General features: G+C 41.8%; 1 protein-coding gene and 1 long non-coding RNA gene across 9 annotated transcripts in view; one reads left to right on the top strand and one right to left on the bottom strand.

Annotated features, from left to right (window-relative positions):
• Positions 1-23,280, bottom strand: part of STARD13 (StAR related lipid transfer domain containing 13) — a 530,489-nt gene that overhangs the window by 19,918 nt on the left and 487,291 nt on the right. For all 8 annotated transcript variants that reach the window (XM_077298231.1, XM_077298233.1, XM_077298239.1 and 5 more), the window contains 2 exons: positions 8,361-8,424; positions 896-2,238 (listed from right to left, as the gene is read on the bottom strand). In XM_077298231.1, coding sequence (XP_077154346.1) covers positions 896-2,238; positions 8,361-8,424 — 1,407 coding nt within the window. The remainder of the gene's footprint in view (positions 1-895; positions 2,239-8,360; positions 8,425-23,280) is intronic.
• Positions 17,919-23,280, top strand: part of LOC143817105 (uncharacterized) — a 108,686-nt gene continuing 103,324 nt past the window's right edge. The window contains exons 1-2 of the long non-coding RNA XR_013224068.1: positions 17,919-17,944; positions 20,698-20,825. This is a non-coding gene — a long non-coding RNA (uncharacterized LOC143817105). The remainder of the gene's footprint in view (positions 17,945-20,697; positions 20,826-23,280) is intronic.

Genomic DNA, 23,280 nt, shown 5'->3' with positions numbered 1-23,280 from the left:
TAATAATAAACACTGATATAAAAAAAAAATTGTTAGTACATGTTTTCAAATCCATGTATCACACAAACCTGATTTATATAATAGGTAATTTTCTCATGAGTCAGACATATACCCTTTAATGTAGTACATTTAGTTGTAGGCTAGGGTTGGCATATTAAAATACTAAGTGCAAAAGCCTAAAGGGTTCCTAGAGTCAAAGCATCAAAGAAAGTATCTACAGAATAGGTGATGGATGTCTGATTGCTGAGAATCCCACCATTGGCACCATGAAAACTGGAGTTTGGTCAGCTATCTTTATCAGTCTTAGTGACTTTGAATAGAGCAGCATGATCCACTGCTGCTGTATTCGCACAAATGTCATGAGAACATCTGTGGATAGCTGATAATTTTATATTCTGCTAACATCCCTTTAAGTGTAAGGAACTATGCTTTAAAGAGACATCTCTGTCTTCTTTTCAAGGTTCTGTAGACTAAGGTTCATTTACACAGGCTGATTATCGGGAATAAGTGCTCTAAGGAGGCCTCTTTCCTGATAGTCTTGCAGGGTTAAAAGGCGGCCAATCACCCAACAAACAAGTAAGATGTTTATTTGTTGGCTTACTTCTGCACAGGGGCCCACCAGGAATTCATCTGTTCTCCTGTGGGACAGTCCAAGCCTGAGTATAAGTATAGTGAGTGCAGCATTGCAATCACACTTGATTTATGAATTGCAAGCAGACCAAAAATGTCTATCTGTCCCATAAAATGAGATGAGTGACATGTCATAGCTGGGGATCCCTATTACAAATTATGCATTTAAATGGTTTAAGGAGAAAGATTTGTTTATTTTGTATTTTTATAAATGAAAGAGATAAATATTTTAAGAAAAATGTGGACGCAAAGCAGAAGAACTTACCTATTTGTTCTTGTGAGAGATGCTCCTACTCCTGAGTCTCTTCTTTCCCTTGTTCCTGTGGCATCAGACTCATTAAGGGATGTTGCGTCTCTTTCCATATCACTTGGCGTTGTCCTTCCATCAGAGATAGAATTTCCTTCAAAGTCTAACCCTGCTGGATTTGGTGTAAGGAAGGCTGGGTTGGGAGTTTGAAACAATGATAAGTTGTCATCTTGTAGATCTGGCATTACATCTTTTGACCAATGGTCTACAGACTGTTGCAGTCCATTGATATGTTGTAATACATCATCTAGATGAGGGAAAAGATCATCTTTTTCCAAGTCCATGAGATCTCCAGTGCTGGCATACAAGTGGGATCCGGGAACGTTGTCATATACGCTAAGCCTGCTGCCTCTTGGGCATCTTGAAGATAAAGGCCTTGGTTCTTTGACACAGAGTCCCTTCTGCCCAGTAAGGGATATGCTTGCTCCTCGCCAGTTCACACCACAAAGATTATCAGTAGGTGAAAGGCTTTCAATAGATATTGCTTTTGGAAAAGTTCCAGGTTTGTGGTCCTTTGGAATATGTACAACCAGATCCTCTTGGGAATGAAATTCATTTTTATGATTGCGGCTAGGTTTACCCCGTAGCCCTGTCATTGTGAAGAGGTCAATGTCCTCCAGGTACATGCCAGCACGTTTGTTTGATTCAGAAATCTCTCCATCCTTTAAACTTGAAGTGTTTTCATTAATTGTCCTCATTTCTGTTTTTGAGGCCAAATTTCCAGTTACCTTAAGGTCCATAGTTTGGTCACTTACTGGTCCATTGCCTATCTGAACACAGTTCATTGACTTTACAGATTCAGGCTCCAGTTGCAAAATCGGTTCACTAATTATTAAACCTCTAGTTTTAGGTGGTCCTTTTAGTTTCCCATGAGCTCCTTTGCCACGAAGGGTACCCATGCATTTTAGTAGTGTTTTTGCTTTCGTATGTGAAGATTTATCAGTTTTTGCATTTAATTTGCTATCCAAGATATCCCTTGACCAATATGGAGGTAAAAAGTTAACTGCGTTTGAATCTGGCACGCACATGGTGTCATTACCCTCAAACGTTTCACTGGAAACACATCTGCAGTCGCTCCCACCACTACTTCCACTGTGAATAGAACATATTTCAGGCTCACTGAGATCTGTCAGCACACTTTCACTACTTGTCGTGTTTTTCATGTCCCCGGATGACCCAAGTCTTTCTGATCTCCCAAGCAGTGTATCAATGTCATCCACCCGAGACCATCGACGACTGAATCTTTGGAATGTCCATTTGTCACTGATTGCGCAAAGATCTTCTTCATCTGAATCTTCACTCTATAAAACAATACAGATGATATTATATACTCATATTCCTGTCCAGCTTATTATATTGTGTTTATGTTTTTAGGGAGGCTGAGGGGTAAAGTTTCTAGTTATGGAGAGTGCTTAGTCAGCGTAAGGAGACTTATTGGCCTTGCAATGCTACTCTAGGAATTTAAATAAGTAAATGGTGATAGATTGTCCTAGAATTTCTGTCCTCTTTCTCTCTGAAGAGGTTCTTTGCTTGTATTTTTAGGATTAAGGTACACAAAGTTAGTTTTTATTCCACTATATGTGGTTTTAAAGGTAATCTAACAGGTGACCCACGCTGCCTGATGCCAATCAGAGAAAAACATACTTTAAAAGCCGCCTTCACCGTGCCAGCTCCCCTGAAGAAACAGATGTCTCCCTGCGTACGTGTATAGGGAGAGACCTGTACGTCACTGGCAGTGGATGGAGAGAAGTGACTAGTCTCCTGTGCAGCTCAGTCCCATTCAGTTTTTAAAGTAGGTTTTTCTCTGAAACGCAGTTGCATTTCACAGTCAAACATACCTGGCTGAGATCATACAGCCAACGCAGCATGGATCAGCTATCAGGTTCACTTTATCTTATTATTAATAACAAAATATCTGGACATACTAATAATAAATTAACTATTAATATTCTGTATGAGAATATAAGATAATATTGCCTGCATCAATTGTACCCAATCATCACAGGATATCTCTAGGCCAAAATTACATACGTGTAATATTACTGATTATCATGTAGTGCACCAACATGATCTTTATAAACTGTTTTTCATAGCTCTGGTATTACACTGGTTGTAAAAGGAGCATAAATAGAAAGATTTCTACAATAAAGAAGACAATGTTCCCAATTCAAAATCATCCCGGTTGTTGACAAAATTATTCATGCCGCATTTCAAACTATGTAGTACATTATTATATGTAGTATAATGTAGTTTATTGTATGTAGTATATTATTAAAAGGGTTGTCCAGGATTGGGGCTCAAGTCTGCAGCTATTTTAGGTGACTGCAGACTTGTGAATCCTCCCAGTGCGATTCTCTGATGTAGGCGCCAGGAGCGGGTGAGTGTGTGACCAAGAGTATGTGATTTGCATACATGTGGTGATTGGTGTGTTGTGGTGATCAGGTGATCACCTACTGATTAGGCGTGCTCGTCCTTAATCAATACAAGTGAGTTAAGCAAGGCATGTTTAGTTGGAATGTGGCCAGAAGTATGCAAAGTCCGGCATCGCTCGATTCACTTGTATCGCGCAAGACCAAGCACGTCTAGTCAGAACGTGTCCACATGTATGCAACTTACATATTCACCTTCACATGCCCGTCCACTCCTGGTGGCTGCACCGGAGAATCCTGACAGTGCCCAGTGTGCTGTGAGAATTCGCAAGTCCGCAGTCACATAGAGTGACTGCAAACTTAAACCCCATGCCTGGACAATGATTCAATTATGATATATTTCCATATGAGAACCAGTTGTCTTAGCACCATGAACATAAAAAATAACATTAGCAACCATCTTTATTAGTGATGGGCGAACGTGCTGGGATAAGGTGTTATCCGCATGCTCGGGTGCTAACCGAGTGACTTCGGCGTGCTCGAATAATATGTTCAAGTCCCCATAACTGCATGTCACGTGGCTGTTAGACAGCCGCAACACATGCAGGGATGTGTTTTGGATAAGGACGGGGCTACACCGCAACATGTGACACACCACTAACCACAGCAATTTTTCAGACAAGTTGCATGACCAAAAAGAACTGTGCATCTTGTCTGCAACTTGCTGTCGCATAACTATTTTAGAGCTGTGATTTTTTGGTGTAAAAAAAATTCCCGAATTGCCGATGTAGTCAGTTGCATAGAAGTCGCAGTCACATTGTATTGGAGTCTATCGTAAGTGAGTCAAGTGCGACTTGCAACCAGCGACAGAATATCCAACACATTGGTAAACGTGTGCGACTTTGTGTGTAAGTTGGTCACAGGTCGTAGTGCGAAACCATGGGAAATCAATGGATGAGATGTTACAGTGCGACTCTGTGGTGTCCATGTCACACAACGTGTGATGCCGTGTAGCCCTGGCTGAAATACTACCAGGGCTGGTGCATACCCCTGTAATCCTGATAGGTGTGAGCACTGTGCGTTTGGACCTTAATTATTATATCTCAATAGCCTGTCCTAAACATACAGCATCTATGTATATCTTGAAAAAAAACATTAAAGGGGCTGTCCAGCTTTTGCATGAAAGTCTGCAGTCACGCTATATCGCGCGAAGCTCACACTGTAAGGATTCTCCAGTGCCGCCGGCGAGACCGAGCAGACATGTGACCACAAGCATGTGAAATGCCGATTAGACGTGCGCTAGCTCAACACACATGAATTGAGTGAGGCCACGCATGTCTAGTTGGAATGTGGCTGGAACTAAGCATATTGCCGGCACCGGAGAGTCTTCACAGTGCTATACAAGATGTGAGGACTCACAGACTTTCTTGATAAACCAGGACAAACCCTTTAAATGTGTTGTCCACCTTTTTTACTTAAATGCATGATTTTTCATTTGGGTTCCATTTAAAATGTTGCACGGTTTGGCTTTTACAGGCTCATTGTGTCTGTGCACATTCAACTTTGCAGTGATCTCTGACTTTAAAGGGGTTGTCTGGTCTAAAATGAAAAGTCTGCAGTCACCTTATGAATCCCCCAGGTATGGCGGTGATGTATATGTTGTACATACTTTTAGCCAGAATTCATCTAGTGGGCAAGGCCATGCCTACTAGATGGTCACACTTCTAGATGGGGCATGGTCTCGCTCTATACAAGAGTATGGAGCAAGGCCGTGCCCACTAGATGGTTGAACTTCTAGATGGGGCACGGCCTCGCTTAATAGAAGTGTATGGAGCAAGGCCGCGCCCACTAGATGGTCGCGCTTCTAGATGGGGCACGGCGTCGCTCAATACAAGTGTATGGAGCAAGGCCGCGCCCACTAGATGGTCGCGCTTCTAGATGGGGCACGGCGTCGCTCAATACAAGTGTATGGAGCAAGGCCACGTCCACTAGATGTCGAGCTTCTAGACGGGGCACGGCCTCGCTCAATACAAGTGTATGGAGCAAGGCCACGTCCACTAGATGGTCGCGCTTCTAGACGGGGCACGGCCTCGCTCAATACAAGTGTATGGAGCAAGGCCGCGCCCACTAGATGGGTTCTGCCCAGGAGTATATATAACACATACATCACAGCTGTTCCCAGCTCAGAAACTGGCGAATCCTCGCAAAGCAAAGTGCATGCACTCGGGGGATTCACATAGGGTGACTGCAGACTTTTGATTTTAGACCGAACAGCCCCTTTAAGGCTATGTTCACATGTTTTTTTGCTTCTTTTTTTTTTTGCTTCATTTTAAATGCGAATTTTAAGCTGAGTTTCACATCACCAGCAAAGAATATGATATTTCAGAAATCTCGTGCACACAGATTGGTTATTTTTTTCCTGACTGATTTGGAAAACTGCTGCATTTTTGAAAACTTTTTTCAGCATATTTGCAGCGTTTTTTTCTCCCACAGGAAGCAATGAGTAAGTGCAAAAACACAGGTATCAGATTTAGCTGCGTTTTTGGTGAAAAAAACCTTAAGGAAGTCTTATTTATCATGATTTTTGGGGGGGCACTAAACTTTATCAGCATGTGCAAGGGACAAAAAAACACAGCAAAAATGAAGTAAATACACAGAAAAAGCTGCTGCTTTTTTTGTAGCAGCTTCGAGCAGGTTTTACCTGCAGAAAAAAAAAACGCAGCAAAAACGCAGCATGTGAACATAGCCTAAAGCAGCTTAGATCAGGTCAGAGCTATAAGACAGGTCAAAAGTTACAAACTTTCCAAAAGACAGATAGACAGAGTGAGCTTACTGATGGATTCTCAGTTAACTCATTCAGCAGCCAGCAATTGGTGGTGCAAAACCAAGGCAGTAGACGGCAAACAGCACAAAATTTCTATTGAAATTACAGCAAAAACAACAGATTTTTATCCAAATATAGATGCATTCTAGTAAGAAAGTAAAATTGCCCCCAAAAAGGGGATAGAGAAGTATCATTAAGACTTTAGTTCAAGGCCTTGGAGAACTGAAGACCTCCAAATAGTCATGTATGAACACATTACTCAGCATGGGGTCTCTTTTCAATAGCCAGTGACCTCAGTTAACTGATTTGCTGCCATTGATAGGACCACCGTTGTTTGTCTATATACCCCCTACGTTTAATACAAGCCCTTTGAAGTTACAAATTAGGTATTTACAGGACACTATGAAATCTTGAAGTGCAAGGAAACAGAAGAAAAATAGAAAGAAATGGAAAAAAGGGCGTATGTCGATAGATAAGATAATGTAAAAATGGTGGTTGCCTAAGATATAACAAATCTAGAATTTATATGGATTTTTCCATATTCCATGGGCATTGGTAGCCAGCCTAGGATATGTGGATCTGATATTGAATCCACTATTAGATCTTGGCAGTCTACAAGGAAGGACACAGATAATCCAGTGGCTATGCTAATTATGTTCTCTGCGTAAACACCATTGTTGGTCTGTAGGAACACTTATGTATTCAGCAGCACATGCACAGGATGTGGTGAACAGGCCAAACTACAAATCAGAGACAGCAGTGTCCTGCAGTAATAACCAAAGGGAAAAATGTTATTGAACCATTTTGCTGACAATTTCATCTGTTTTTGGAAAGAAAAATGTGGCTTCCTATTCTTTTATCCCCATGCACTGAAAATGTAAAAGTTGGGTAAAAACACTGGATACTGTTTGATAACATTGAATGAGCCTCTCTCTTCGGTGGCCCCACAGCAGCCACATTGGCTTCCCCTATGGTAATCTTTCTCATACAATTTTCCAAAAATCCACATAGTGTCAAGTATATAAAACATTTTCAATATATACTTTTTCATACCTTTTTCCCCCAAGTTCACATGTTCAGTAATCATCCGTTAGAATGGATCCAGCAGCAATCCGCTGACAAAAAAAGTTGTGCAGACTCAACTTTTTTTTTGTCTGCATGAACAAACTTATTTCAACTTTTTTTAACATTGAAGTCTATGGAAAACGGATCCATTAAATAGTCATCCGTTTTTTTTTTACCATTTGAAAAAGATCTGTATTTTGCTTCCTGGATTAGTTTCAATAGATAATTACTACATAGTTCCCATCCAGTAATTTATGCTAAACATTTCTTTTTCCACCTCCAGTAAGCAAAAAAAACCTATCCTTTTCAAATGGGAGAACAATGGATGGCTAACTAAGGAATCCATTTCCCATAGACTTTAATGTTAAAAAATGGATCCAGACGAAATCAGTTTTTTCAGGAGGACAAAAAAAGTGGTTTGCACAAATTTTTGTCATTGAGTTGGTGCTGGATCAGCTCTAATGGATGATTACTGGACATGTGAACTTAGCTTAGGTGACGATTTGACCTGACCTCTAGGACCCCTACTGATCCCTAGAAATACCCCACTAAATAAAGCTGTGGTCTTCTCACATGTCACTTCTCTATTAGTTGTTTATAGGAGAATGAATAAGCAAGTTATCGCCTATCCCTTAGATATCCTGTAGATAGGTGATACCCAACCCTGTTAAGAATAACCCTTTAAGTTAACACAAGTTGCTACTTGTTATATATTTCATATATTCTTATAGTTAAATTATCGAGTTTCCAATCTGTGGCTTTGGAGCTGCAAAAATTATAGCACCCAGCATGACTTGATAGCCATAAGCGGACAGGGTATGCTGAGAGTTTTGGTTTCACCGTTGGGCAAGGACGGTTTGGAGACCATGACTTTACTGTAAATGGCCTTTGCACATTGTGCATGAATACGTACAATTTTCCACCACCCACCCCAATTTAATTCATCAGATCTAAAAATTGCACACCTAATCAAATGCTATTATTAGAGCCTAATGTATAAAAAAGAATTATCTGGTAGACTGTATACAGATTGCACCATTTTTATATCAAGATCGATTGATAAGTATCCAGCAACTGGTACTTACCACCTATGTGTCTGCCATAAGACAATAGTAGGAGCCAAGAGAGGCCAGCACAGTAGGACCATAGATGACATTGCTCTTACCTTCTTCCTTTGGAGGCTGACATCGAGTTTCATGGATGCACACTTGTTCAACGTGTTGAGTCGTCTAGAAGCAGAGACATATCCTTGAATTATTATCTGACTGATGGAAGACAAAGATTTCTTGCGTTTGCCAACTTTCCGCTCCTTCCAAGCCTGGGCTCCCATCTTCTCTGCAGTTTTTTTTGCAAATGCTTAAAGGATAAATCCAAGTTCCTTTAGCACAACTTGGCTACAACTACTGCTGACATTTAGCCTAGAATCCTTAGCAAATGTTGATCTAGTAACAGTATGATCAGCTGGATCTCCTCCAACCTTTCCTAAGTGTATGTGTCTTCTGGGCTAACCTATAAATGCCGTCTGGGCAGGGGGCTCGGCTTGGCAAGTGGTCCAATTACGGTGGTCACCGGTCTTCTGGCCCACCCAGGCACCTGCGCTCCTTTGGTCAGGTGTTTACATTATCAGCATGCAAACATATAGATCACAATCAGTAATTAGATTCCAATTTTCTGCAAAACCATTTGTGTTTGGCTAAGCCTGTCAGCTTTTCTTTACTTCCTTTGCATATCTATATGTAGTTATCTTCATCTATTGAACCTATTCACTTATGTTCATGCCTGATTGCTGCTGCATGCAAACCATTGCTGTAGATTAAGATCTCATTTACTGGGGATGATTGTGGATTTAGCCTTAAATCTCTTCTACTGCATAACATTTATTTATTTTTTATTATCTGTATTGTAATTGTATTTATGATATAATTATTTTTATTTTGTAAAATAAATTAACCTTACTAACGCCATGCTCATGAACAAAGAAGGAAAAGATCAGTGATCAGCAAAGTTCTAGCATTTTTCAAATTACATATCTCATTATAGAATATATTTAGACTCTTGCACACAGCAGATGCATATGCAGGATTCAGAGGCTGCATGGAGTCACACAGAGATCCTGCATCTCCATAATACAAAAACACTTTATGAGCTGCCATATAAAACTCTTTATGCCACCATCTTTAGAGATAAACTCTGTAACGAATCCAATAAACCATTTTTGTATTCTGTGCAGTCTGTAAAGGATTGTTTTTCCATTGTCCGTAAAAAAATATATTGATGAGTCTGGAGAAGTGTTTTGGGACAGGTTATCATCAGAGTGAATATCCATTATTTTATGACTCAATAGTTTAGGCTCAGTTCATATTTATGTGGGAGGCGTACATCACAGATCTGCCCCAAAATACTGAACAAACTGATAAGTCCAAAGACCCCACTATTGTTCAATAGTTAATGGGTCCATCAGGCACTGCTGTTGTCCATCATGTGGAGGATCTGCCACATGATTAGCACAGATGTGATAGGAGCATTATTAAAGGCTCTCATACACATCAGATGAACCCAATGATTTCGAAGGGACCAGCCAACCACCTGATGTGTATTGAGGCATCCTGACTCTCCCTAAACAAACAATGGAATTTCAATGGCCAATTCTTTTGTTTTCCTAAACCATAAGAGCTCCTGTGTATGGAAGTCAGGAGAGATACTTTCACACATCAGGTTTTTGCCATCAGGCACAATCCAGCGTGTTTTGAAAAAAACGGATCAGTTTTTTTTCCGCCGGATCCGTTTTTTCTCTTAGAGTTGTATTAGCGCCAGATTGCGCCTGATGGCCACACATTTCATCCGTTTTTGCCAGATCTGTCAAAAAAAGGCTGTTTCCGGCGGATGGAGAAAACGTACAGAGGAACGCTTTTTCTGTCCGGCGAAAAAACGCCCAGCGACTGAGCCCAGTGACTGATCCGGCGAAAAACGTATGAAACTGAGATTTGAAAGGATGAATCCGGCCTCCAAATCCGTTTTTTCATGCATTCTTCATACAAATTATGTCTCTTTCTCCCCCCCCGGAACAGGAAGTCCAAATTGTATCCCCGGGTTCATTTAAAAAAGAAATGGATCCAGCAAAAAAACTGGATCCGTTGCATCAGATTTTCACAATTTGCAACGGATCCGTTTTTTCAAAAATTTGCCGGATCCTGCCTGATGGCAAAAAAATAATGTGTGAAAGTAGCCATAGCTGTTTGGCCCACAGTTATTTCATGTATATGACCATGTAAAGGGGTCCCTTGGCTATTCATAATGCCTCTGACTACAAAAACAATAATGTGCAACTATGACAAACCTTTAGATACCCCCATAAAGTATGTTGATAAAAATGCCGCCAAACACAGTATGATAATCTCAAAGTAAATTCACAATCACATTATGATACATGATACTCCCACAAAGCCCCCAACACAATCATGTGCTTACAGTTCACCCACATAATTATGATGCCCCTACAGTCCTACAAAACAGTATAATTTCCCCCATAAAACCACAACACAGTACGATGGTTCCCACAGCCCCACATTACAGTGTGATGCCTCCCACAGTCCCAAAACACAGTATGATGGCTCCACAGATCCACAATACGATATAATTGCCTTACACTGCCCTCCACACAGTATAATAGACCCCACACAGTATAATGGCCTCCACACAGTATAATGGCCCCACACAGCCCCTAATATAGTATAATTGCCTCCACACAGCATAATCACCTCCACACAACATAATGCCCTCCCCCCATAATCCTCCACACAGTATCATGGCCCTCAACATACTATAACAATTCCCACACAGCACTCAATACAAAATAATAATCTCCACGCAGTATAATGACCTCTACACAGTATAATGGCTTCCACAAAGTATAGCTCTCTGCACCGTATAGTGGCCCCCTCACAGCCTTCCACACAGTGTAATAGCCTCTATATAGTATAATGGCCCCCACAGTCTTCAACACAGTATAGTGACCCCCATAAAGTTTTCCACAAAGTATAATGGCCCCCACACATGGTTCCTTAATAGTATAATGACCTCAAAACAGTAAAATGGTTTTCACAAAATATAATGACCTCTACACAGTGTAATGGCCCCTCGCAGCTCTCCAAACAGTAGAATGGCCCCCACACAGCCCTCCACTCAGTATAATGGCTTCTATACTGTAAAATGGCCCCACACAGTATAATGCTCACCACACAATATAATAGGCCCACATAGTCATCCACACAGTACAATGACTCCCACACAGTATGATGATCACCACACAGTGTAATGGCCAAACACAGCCCTACACACAGTTTGATGACCCCTCTCAGTCCTCCACACAGTATAATAGGCGCTACATAGCCCTACATACAGTACAATGACCCCCACACAGTATAATGGACCCCACTCTGCCTTACATACACTATGATGATCCCCACACAGTATAATGGCCTCCACATAGCATAATGGCCCCAATAGAGCATAATGGCTCCCACCTCTCCCTCCACACAATATAGTGGCCTCCACACAGCCCTTTGCACATTACAATGGCCCCAACACAGTATAATTGCTGCCATCCTTTCACTCCACATAGTATAATGACACTCCACACAGCATTCCACACACTAATATGGCACATACATAGCATATCCATGATGCAGATACTATTTAAAGTGTGATGCCAGAGTTGCTCAGTGCCAACACCAGGTCTCACTGACTCACAGTCCCCATAGCATCTGCATGTTCTCCTGCTATTAGCAATACATTAATGACGGCCAGTGTATATACATTAGGATATCCTAGCATATAAATACAGCACCAGTAGATAATAGGTGGTCACATAGACAGCCTAAGTGAAGGTTTTGCACAAGAATCTGTAGCTTTATGCTTGGTCTTATTGATGTGATACAGATTTACACTATATGGAAAAAAGTATTGGCACACCTTCACATTACACCTACTGGATCTGTTGACCTCCTATTCTAAATCTATAGGAATTAATAATGGAGTCAGTATCTCATTTGCAGCTATAACACCTTCTGCTCTCCTGTGGAGATTTTCTACAATATTTTGCAACATTTATGGGAACTGTGGGAATTTTTGCATCATTCATCATTTGCCCATTGAAAGAGCATTTGCGAGGTCAGAAACTGATGTTTGAGGAGAATGTCTGACTCACAATCTCCATTCTAATATATTCCAAAGAGTTTGATGGGTCTCTGTGCGGGATGTCATGTTCTTCCATCCAAACTCCCTTCATACCATTACGGACCTTGCAACATTTGATTTTCTCAATGTTTCCACAAAGTTGGAAGCATATAATTGTCCAAAATGTCTTGTGTTTTTTTATGAAATATTAAGATTTTGGGGTGATTTAGGGGTCCTAGGCATGGCCAGCCTTAGCTAAAGTGGGGAAAAGTAATAAGTATTTGATCACCTACCAACCAGCAAGAATTCTGGCTCTCACATACCTGTTAGTTTTTCTTTAAAAAGCCCTTCAACTTTGAATTCATTACCTGTATTTATTGCACCTGTTTGAAGTCGTAACATGAATAAAAGAACCTGTCGTAACATGAATAAAAGAACCTGTCCACACACTCAATCACACTTCAACCTCTCCACCATGGCCAAGACCAAAGAGCTGTCTAAGGATACCATGGACAAAATTGTAGAAGTGCACAAGACTGGGATGGGCTACAAGCAGCTTATTGAAAAGGCATCAACTGTTGACACAATTATTGGAAAATGGAAGAAACACAAGATGATGATGTCAACCTTCCTCGGTCAGCGGCTCCAAGCAAGATCTCGCCTCATGATTTTGAGAAAGTGCAGAACTCAGCCCGGAACTACAGTACACGGGAGGACCTGGTCAATGGCTTGAATAATAATAATAATAATCTTTATTTTTATATAGCGCTAACATATTTCACAGCGCTTTACAGTTTTCACACACTATCTCTGTACCCTGATGGGGCTCACAATCTAAATTCCCTATCAGTATGTCTTTAGAATGTGGGAGGAAACCAGAGGAAACCCACGCAAACACAGGGAGAACATACAAACTCCTTGCAGATGTTGTCCTTGGTGGGATTTGAACCCAGGACTCCAGCGGTGCCAGGCTGCAGTGCTAACCACTGAGCCACCGTGCCGCCCCAGAGAGCTGGGACCACAGCCTCAAACATTACCGATAATAACACACTACGCCGTCATGGATTAAATTCCTGCAGAGCATGCAACGTCCTCCTGCTCACACCAGCACATATCCAGGCCCATTTGAAGTTTGGCAATGACCACCTGGATGATCCAGAAGAGGCATGGGAGAAGGTCATGTGGTCAGATGAGACCAAAATAGAACCTTTTGGTATCAACTCCACTCGCCGTGTTTGGAGGAAGAAGAAGGATGAGTACAACCCCAAGAACACTGTCCCAACTGTGAAGCATGGTGGGGTAAACATCATAATTTGGGGATGCTTTTCTGCAAAGAGAACAAGACGACTGCATCATATTGAGGAAAGATGGATAGGGTCATGTATCGCAAGATTTTGCCCAGCATTTTCCCTCACTCAGTAATAGCATTGAAGATGGGTCATGGCTGGTTCTTCCAGCATGACAATGTCCCAAAACACAAAGCCAAGCCAACAAAGGAGTGGCTCCGTAAGAAGCATTTCAAGGTCCTGGACCCAGTAGAAAATCTTTGGAGGGAGCTGAAACTCAATGTTGCCCAGCGACAACCCAAAAATCTGGAAGATCTGGAGAAGATCTGTATGGAGCAGTGGGCCAAAATCCCTGCTGCCATGTGTGCAAACTTGGTCAAGAACTACAGGAAACGTCTGACCTCTGTAATTGCAAATAAAGGTTTCTGTACCAAATATTAAGTTGTTTTTCTTTTGTATCAAATACTTACTTCATGCAATAAAATGCAAATTAATTATGCAAAAATAATACAGTGCAATTTTCTGTTTTTTACTTTTAAGTTCTGTCTCTCACAGTTGACGTGTATCTACGATAAAAATTGCAGACCTTTCTATTCTTTGTAAGTGGGAAAGCTTGCAAAATCGGCAGTCAGTGAAATACATATTTTCCCCACTGTATCTGCAACGTATGAGAGGTGGCCGCCAGACTCAAGTTAGGGGTTCAATGCAAATTTTTTTTTTTCTTCTTATCTCTTGTGTCCAACATTTTTCTTTCAGGGGGTGGGCACTCCGAGGGAGCTAAAGCCTGATAGGCTGCAAGTTAGAGAGGGCTGGATAGAGGGTGAGCATAGTGATGATTGGTCCAGCAGTGACTTCTGTCTGCTGGTCCACCAATGAGAATGCAGACTGCAAGAGTCAGTGCAGAGTGAAGGCTGCGCTGAGGATGGGAGATCTGCTGCCTCCAGTTGGCCTCTGCCTGCTGCAGTGACAGCCCATGTGTATAAGCTCCGGAGCTGTCACTGGTTATTGCCTCTATTGTGAGGAGGGCCTGGCTAGCACCTGTCCCTGGAGAGGATTGGGGAGGAGGTGGCCGTCTAATATACAGATACAGACATTAAATCATGGGTGATAGTTGTTTGAGATTTACTGTCCCCTTATAGTGAAGTCCAACGTGCCCCCCTGACATCATCTGCAGACAGGACTACAAGCTCCAGCAAGCCCCTGACATCATCTGATCCCCCTTCTCCTTATACTGCAGACAGGACAGGACAGGACTATAAGGTCCAGCATGCCACTGACATCATCTGACCCCGTCACAATTCCAAGTCAGTATTACCATATGGTGAGCATGGTAAATAAATAACACAAAAAAACAATTGTGGAATTGCACATTTTTTGCAATTTCAACACACTTGGAATTCTTTTTCCCGCTTTCCACTGCATCACATGATAAAATGAATGGCGTCATTCAAAATTACAACTCGTTCCACAAAAAAACAAACCCTCATATGGCTATGAGGACAGAGAAATACGTTGTGGCTCTTGGAAAAAGGGGAGGAAGAAATGACAATGGAAGATGGCCCGGTCATAAAGGGAGTTATAGGGAACTTGTAACTTAATTCATTCTGTCCACACCACGGGCAGCATGAATCCAAGCCTGGATGCACAGCAAAGCATGTCCGGCGCGGCTCCTGGCCACTTCTCTCCTCCCCATTCTCGTGGACTGACAGGTCTTTCACATGTTTGTACATCACAAGACACCAGTCACCAGGAACATCCTGCAGTGAAAAGCTGTCCGAGCGCTCTTCAAAGTAGATTGTCTCTGAAATGATGGAACGATTCAGAGAAGACATAAGTAACTGCAATCATGCAGCCAGGCTCTGAGTGATGTGATCCCTGGTTTGGGCAGCATGAATCGAGTGTCAGATTCTTTTTAATGCCCTATCTTTCCATAGATTCTCAATTTGTAGCCCTGGCTTGTGCGCACACTGGGAGTCAGTACCCGCCAGTGCAGTCCGTATAATGGGAATGGATGGAATTGTGCGGATTACAATATTTACTTGTGTCCATTGAAAACCCATGCACTCTCTGCTGAGTGTGCTAATATATGGGTGAGTTGGGATGGATCGCTGTCAGTGACAACTATCAGAACTGTATGGGCAGCTTTACCGTGGCGCAAATGCTCCATTTTTCTGTTGCTTTTTGTCAGCAGGTATCTGTATCAAACTACGTAATAACAATCTTTTCTGATTATTGAATTTTTTACTGCTTTTTTGTTGCAAATTTCCCCTTGATGCATTTTTAGTGCAGATCTGAAGCAGCTTTTTTCATAGCACAGAGATGATTTGATTCTGCGCTACCCTTTTATATGCTTTTTTTCATGCTCCCAATAAAAGCGTATTGAGAAAAAAATGCACAATAAAACAATGTACATGCACACTGGGCACAAGTGTCAATACATTTACTTGGACAGTTAAACATACAAGATTTTCTACGCAAAACAGAAAAAAACTGCAGCATTTATGAATCGTGTGCAAAAATACTTTCTTATCATTAACAGGTGTGAATATACAATACAGTCGTGTTTATCAGTCACCAAACCAGCTCTGCTATGTGTGTGTGTGTGTGTGTGTGTGTGTGTGTGTGTGTGTAGCAGAGCTGATTCTTTGTGTTGAATTAGCTCAGCCGTGTGCTGATGTTGTAGAACTGTGTGTGTTAATATAGCAGAGCTGTGTGTGTTGATATCGCATAGTTGAATGTGTGTGCTGATGTAGCTGAATTGCATGTTGATACATAGGTGTGTGTATGCATGTAGCAGAGTTGTTTATATGTTCATGTAGCAGAGCTGTGTGTATGTGTGTGTGGCAATTACTCTGGATAGAACGAATTGTATCAGGCTGGTAACCTAGGCAAAAAGCAGTGCACTATTAACTTCATCATAAGTCTTCTGCCATTTCCAGCACTGTTCTGGTTCTCTTTGGCGTATTGTGACCACATTTGTGATCTGGTGGATCACGCCGCATCTTCTCTGTGGAGCTAAGGTAACGTTCTCCATTTTCTCAAATCTTTGAGAATCAAAATCATGCTCTCTAGCCTATTTGTGAGTCTCATAGACTCACATTGAGAAAGTGACCTCTGCTATCTCCGCATAGAAGATACGGTGTGATCCAGCAGGTCACAAATGTGGTCAAGTGATGCCAGAGCGGACCAGAACAGTGTTGGAAATGGCAGAAAATGGAGACTAGTAAGGATTGAAATTCACTCTCTGCATACACGTTACTGTTTGCTAATAGAGGAGAAAATGAAAAAAAATCTCGAATGCTCCTTTAGGAAGTGCTATATTATGGAGAAAACACCCGAGAATGAAGGAAGCCTAAGTCAATATTCCTAGGATGTAAAAGTTAGTCATCTGCCAAATTTGTAATGTATACTGAGGGAAAAAATGGCATGGGGGCAGCAAAGGGGAATTTTTCACAGGGCACCATTCAGCCTAAGTCCGACCCTTGGTTCTGAAAAGCAATCTCTTAGCATTATCCCTCCTTCACCAAACTATGCAGTCAGGGGGGTAACATTCTCCAGGCAGTCACCATTTCCTGACTCACCCACTAGACACAGAAGAGTGATCTGTCACGCCACAGAACACGTTTCCACTGATCCAGAGTCCAGTGATGGAGGCTTCAAGCTTGGCATTGTGCTCGGCCGTGGAAACACATGCCAAGAATCTCCTGGTGTGCAGTTTCACGCTGTTTGCTATTATGGAGTCAGCAGAGCATGGGTGACACTTATGCACTATTTGCCTCAGCACTCGGCAATCCCATTCTAAGTTTATGTGGTCTCCATTTCGTGGTTCGAGGCATTCCTTCTACTTTTCAATGATACCACTTACAGGTGATTGTAGAATATGTAGGAGGGAAAAAAATGTCATGGTGGAATATTATACATCTGTGATAATGGGACTGAATGAAAAACCTGGACTTAATGAGTAGAAGATGCCCCAATACTCTTTGTACATGTAGTGGGTGTCCTCTATGTGATACAGCTCTATAAGAGGGGTGCATTAAGTAATAACAGAGAAGAAATGAAAGTGGAGAATGGGAGTTTATATCACACTAGTAGAATACCCGCGGCTTCGCTCACAGAAAATATGATAACTTGTTGGTTATGGTAGCTAAAGTAAAATTTTCTTTGTCATCTGAAGGAGCTCACGACTCAGTAATGAAAACCGCCTGACAGGCAGACCCATAGCAACCAATCAGAGCTCAGCTTTCACTTTACCTCAGCAGCTTCAGTAATGAAAGCTCCCTGTATAGTAAGCAATAATGACAATCTTACTATGAGGCATTTTTTGCCTGGCCAATATTGCTGCTCAGTAATGTTCGTCCGTGCGCGTAGGGTGCATCCATCTGAGTGTGTTTGCATGCGTGTGTGGTCCTTGTGTGCATGTGTGTGTCTGGTGTGCATGTGGTATTTATGGGGTGGTGTTGTGGTATTTGTGGGGTGGTGTTTGTGTTGTGTGTGTCTAGAGTGTTGTGGTGTTTGTGTGGTGTGTTGTTGCATTTGTGTGGTGTTGTGCTTGTGGGTTGGTGTGTGTGTGCTGTCCGTGTGATGTTTGTATGGTGTTTGTGAAATGTTTGTGTGTTGTGTGTGGTGGTGCGGCCCCTTTAGCAGCGACTCTTTGGCGCCGTCGCTATAATCCGTCCCTGTCAGTCACAACTGTTGTTTTCCCCTCAGCACTTTTACTTTCACCTTCACATTTCTCCATTATATGTATAGGGCCTAACTTCAGGGGCCCCAATCTCATGACGGGGGGACGCTAGTGAGATGTAATGTGTTCCTTTTTAAGCTCCTGTGGGTGGAGAGGGGGCATGCCAAATTTCACCCAAATCGGGCGAGAACTGTGGATTTGTATAGAGGGGGCTACTACAGATTTTGAGCTTTATATATATATATATATATATATATATATATATATATATATATATATATATATATATGTATATATATATATGTATATATATATATATATATATATATATATATATATATATATATATATATTTATAGATTACTTTCAACTAGGCCTCATTAGTCCCATAAAGGGACCTCAATCCTTCTAAATGATTTACCTCATGAAGATAAGCTAATGGCTCATGCATACAATACAAACATTATCACAGTTTCACTGGAACTGCATCAGTAATGCGCTTTACCAGAAAGAACACCACAGAAAAACAGGCAAAGGTGCTTACCTGTCTAGGCCTCAAATCAAATGCACTCTCATGGTGCAGTGGGCCCCAAGTAAAGATGGCGACTACACAGGTGTGGTAATACCAAATGAGACAGCCAGCCTACAATCAGGGATTGGCCGCTGGGCACACCAGTGCAAATAAATAATCTGCAGCAATGTTCACACAGAGTATGCACAGCAACTGGATCCTAGCCTATTAGTAACGCCATGTGGCGGGCTGACCAGTGCTAACTGTAATGCGTCCTGTGTGAACAGAGGCCACAACTTACAAAGCCATCAGGGCCCAATTGCACCTCAAAAAGTAAAAGTAAAAAAAGTGCACAAGAACATATCGAAAAATGTAAGGTATTAGTTAATATTATGGCCACAATACATAAGCTGGCAACCCACGTCACGGGTCCTCACGCTTGCCAGTCCTAGTCTAACACCAAAAACCACAACAGGAGGAAAAAAAGGAGGAAAAAACCTCCACTATTCTAGAAAAAACACCACAGAAAAACAGGCAAAGGTGCTTACCTGTCTAGGCCTCAAATCAAATGCACTCTCATGGTTGTAACACTGTTCAACACCTGTTTTGTACAATTGTGCCAACTGTATAAGCATAGAAATATATTCTAGTTATTATAAGGTAAATGGGGTTATAGGACCAAATGTAAATGGATCTCCTCGCTGCGGCTGGCCACTCATTTCCTCTTGATGTCTCATGCATCTGAAGGCAGGGAGAGTGAAGCCAGCGCTGATTGGGGGCAGGGCTCGCATGATATAATTACGTGACATGAGCCCCAGGAGAGCCAGTGCTGACACCGCTGGAACGGGGCAATGGAGGTGATTATAAATGTTTTTATTTTATGGGCAAACTTACTGATCGAAAAGGGATAGTCAGAGTAGTGGGAACCCTTCTAAGTACCGTGATAAACAAACCATTATTTCTAATATTCAAAGATTCCATAATAACAGGGTCTGTGCTCCTGGACTGGAGCATAGTAAATTTGGTGTCAATATTCAAAAATGGGACAAAATCTCTTCCCTGAAAATTATAGACTGGTAAGTTTTACCTCTTCCTATGTTACCTTTACTGTGGGCAAACTCTTTGAGGGTTTTATAAGAGATGCAATCCTGGAATATCTCAATAAGAAATAATATCATGACCCCAAATCAACATGAGGGATCGGTCCTGTCAAACTAATCTAATTAGCTTCTATTAGGAGGTAAGTTTCAGACTGGACCAGGGTATCGTCATGGATATTGTCTATGTGGGCTTTTCAAAGGTGTTTGATACAGTGTCACACAAAAGTTTGCTATGTAAAATGAGAGAAATGGGACTAGGATAAAATATGTCTAACTGGGTTAACAACTGGCTCAGAGACAGGAAACAGAGGGTGGTTATAAATGGTATACACTCAGATTGAGTCACAGTTAATAGTGAGGTACATCAGGGATCAGTATTGGGCCCTCTTCTTAACATATTTATTAACCCCTTCATGACATCCGCCGTACATGTACAGCGCAAATCGGACGTGAGAGTATGAAGAAGGCTTAGTAATTGTAATTTTGATGTACTGTTTGTTCGACCATGTAATGGTTCCATGTAATTGCCATTTTCTTTGTCTCACTCTGCAGTGAGGTGTAATGAAGATGTCATACCAGACCTGAAAACACTGTCAGGCTTGTAGATGCTTAAATCTAGAACTTTTCCAGTAGCATTTTGGTTCTTCACTGTATTTCTTACTGATCAAATATTTCATGAATGTAAATAGTCTTCTAACAGACATTTTGTTACTAATTTTACTTCTTTCTGTATTTTCACCCTTTAGTTGACCATCTTACACATTTGTGTTAATATCATTGTCTCCTGAAGTCTCCATTTACACAGCATACGGGACTCTAGCAGAAGCATGGTGTTAGCTGTGAATACACATTTTATGAAGACCGACCTAACAAGGTGTGATTTTACACTAATTAAGACTATTTGACTTGTAAATAATGAGGATCCAGAGGATTACTTTAGGCGGCTCCATATTTAATGCACCATTCATGTGTATTCTCATTTCTTGAAATGTTCCTAATTTGCAGTTCAATCCAGCTGCAGCCACTGCAGTCGGTTTATACAGTGTTATATACCTAATGAATAGAATCCATGATGGTGTCATTCACTTCTGGCTTGTTTCCAACTCCTTAATGTAAAACTATGTGAAGTATTAGCTGGCGGTGCAGTAGAACAAATATTTCCCAGATGTAGAAGTTATTGCAGGTCAACTTCCATGACAGATGTAAATTATAACATTCAGCTCTAGTGAAACAAATAACATTACCATACACAAAATATTATACATTGTACAATGATTTGCAAAAGTATTCACTCCTTGGCTTTTTACCTATTTTGTTACATCACAACCTATGTTTAAATATTTTTTTGTAATCCGATTTGTGTGTGATGCATCAGCACTAAATAGTCTAAGTTTGTGAAGTGAGAAAAATATAGGCATAAATGAAATGATATGGGATCGAATAACTAAAAATTGGCAGTACTCACCCCTTTTGCTGTGAAGCTCCTAAAAAATTTTGGTGCAAGCAATTACTTTCAAAGTCACGTGAGGTGAAAGGAAGTCCACCTAGGTGCAATCTAAAGGCCCCGTCTCACATAGCGATTTACCAACGATCACGACCAGCGATACGACCTGGCTGTGATCGTTGGTAAGTCGTTGTGTGGTCGCTGGGGAGCTGTCACACAGACAGCTCTCTCCAGCGACCAACGATCAGGGGAACGACTTCGGCATCGTTGAAACTGTCTTCAACGATGCCGAAGTCCCCCTGCAGCACCCGGGTAACCAGGGTAAACATCGGGTTACTAAGCGCAGGGCCGCGCTTAGTAACCCGATGTTTACCCTGGTTACCAAAAAAAACAAACACTACATACTCACCATCTGATGTCCGTCAGGTCCTTTGCCGTCTGCTTCCCGCTCTGACTGAGTGCAGCCGTACAGTGAGAGCAGAGCGCAGCGGTGACGTCACTGCTGTGCTGTGCTCTCACTGTACGGCCGGATCTCAGTCAGAGCAGGAAGCAGACGGCAAGGGACCTGACGGACATCAGATGGTGAGTATGTAGTGTTTGGTTTTTTTTACATTTACGCTGGTAACCAGGGTAAACATCGGGTTACTAAGCGCGGCCCTGCGCTTAGTAACCCGATGTTTACCCTGGTTACCAGTGAAGACATCGCTGGATCGGTGTCACACACACCGATTCAGCGATGTCAGCGGGACCTCAACGACCAAAAAATGGTCCAGGCCATTCCGACACGACCAGCGATCTCACAGCAGGGGCTGGGTCGCTGGTACGTGTCACACATAGCGAGATCGCTACTGAGGTCGCTGTTGCGTCACAAAACTTGTGACTCAGCAGCGATCTCGCTAGCGATCTCGCTATGTGAGACGGGGCCTTAAGTGAAACATGTCTGGCGTATATACACTTTACCTTTTCTGAAAGGCCACATAGGCTGCAACACCAATAAGCAAGAGGCACCACTAACCAAACAACACTATGAAGACCAAGGAGATCCCCAAACAAGTCAGGGACAAAGTTGTTAAGAAGTACAAGTCAGGGTTTTGTTATTAAAAAAAATCTCAATCTCTGATGATCCCCCAGAGCACCATCAAATCCATTATCATCAAATGGAAAGAACATGGTACTACAGCAAACCTGCCAAAACTCTCAGCATGCGCAAGGTGGGCATTAATCAGAGAGGCAGCAGAGACCAAAGGAAACCCTGAAGGAGCTGCAGAGTTCCTAAGCAGAGACTGGAGTATTTGTCCATACGACCACAATAAGCAATACACTCCATAGAGGTGGCCTTTATGGAAGAGTGGGCAGAAAAAGGCCTTTACTTACATACAGAAATTGTAAGGCTCGTTTTGAATTTGCCAAAAGATATGTGGGACACTCCACAAATGTATGGAAGAAGTGCTGTGGTCAGACAAGACCAAAATTGAACTTTTTCGCCACCAAGGTAAACCAACAAAGCTCATCACCCCAAGAACACCATCCTCACAGTAAAACATTGTGGTGGCAGCATCATGCTGTGGGGATGTTTTTAGGCAGCAGGGACAGGAAAAATGGTCCAAATTGAGGGGAAGATGGATATTGCGAAATACAGATATATTCTTGAGCAAAACCTGTATAAGTCTGTCAGTGATTTGAAATTGGGACGGAGGTTCACCTTCTAACAAGACAATGACACAAAGCATACTGCTAAAGCAACACTCGATTGGTTTAGGGGAAAACGTGTAAATGTTTTGGAGTGGCCTAATCAAAGCCCAAACCTTAATCCAATTAAGAATCTGTGGTCAGACTTGAAGATTGCTCTTCACCAGAGGAAACCATCTAACTTGAAGAAACGGAA

Source organism: Ranitomeya variabilis, chromosome 3, assembly GCF_051348905.1.
Source record: "Ranitomeya variabilis isolate aRanVar5 chromosome 3, aRanVar5.hap1, whole genome shotgun sequence".
Classification (NCBI taxonomy): domain Eukaryota; kingdom Metazoa; phylum Chordata; class Amphibia; order Anura; family Dendrobatidae; genus Ranitomeya; species Ranitomeya variabilis.
The sequence above is the reverse complement of the archived record's forward strand: the minus strand, read 5'-3'. Positions and strand labels throughout refer to the sequence as shown.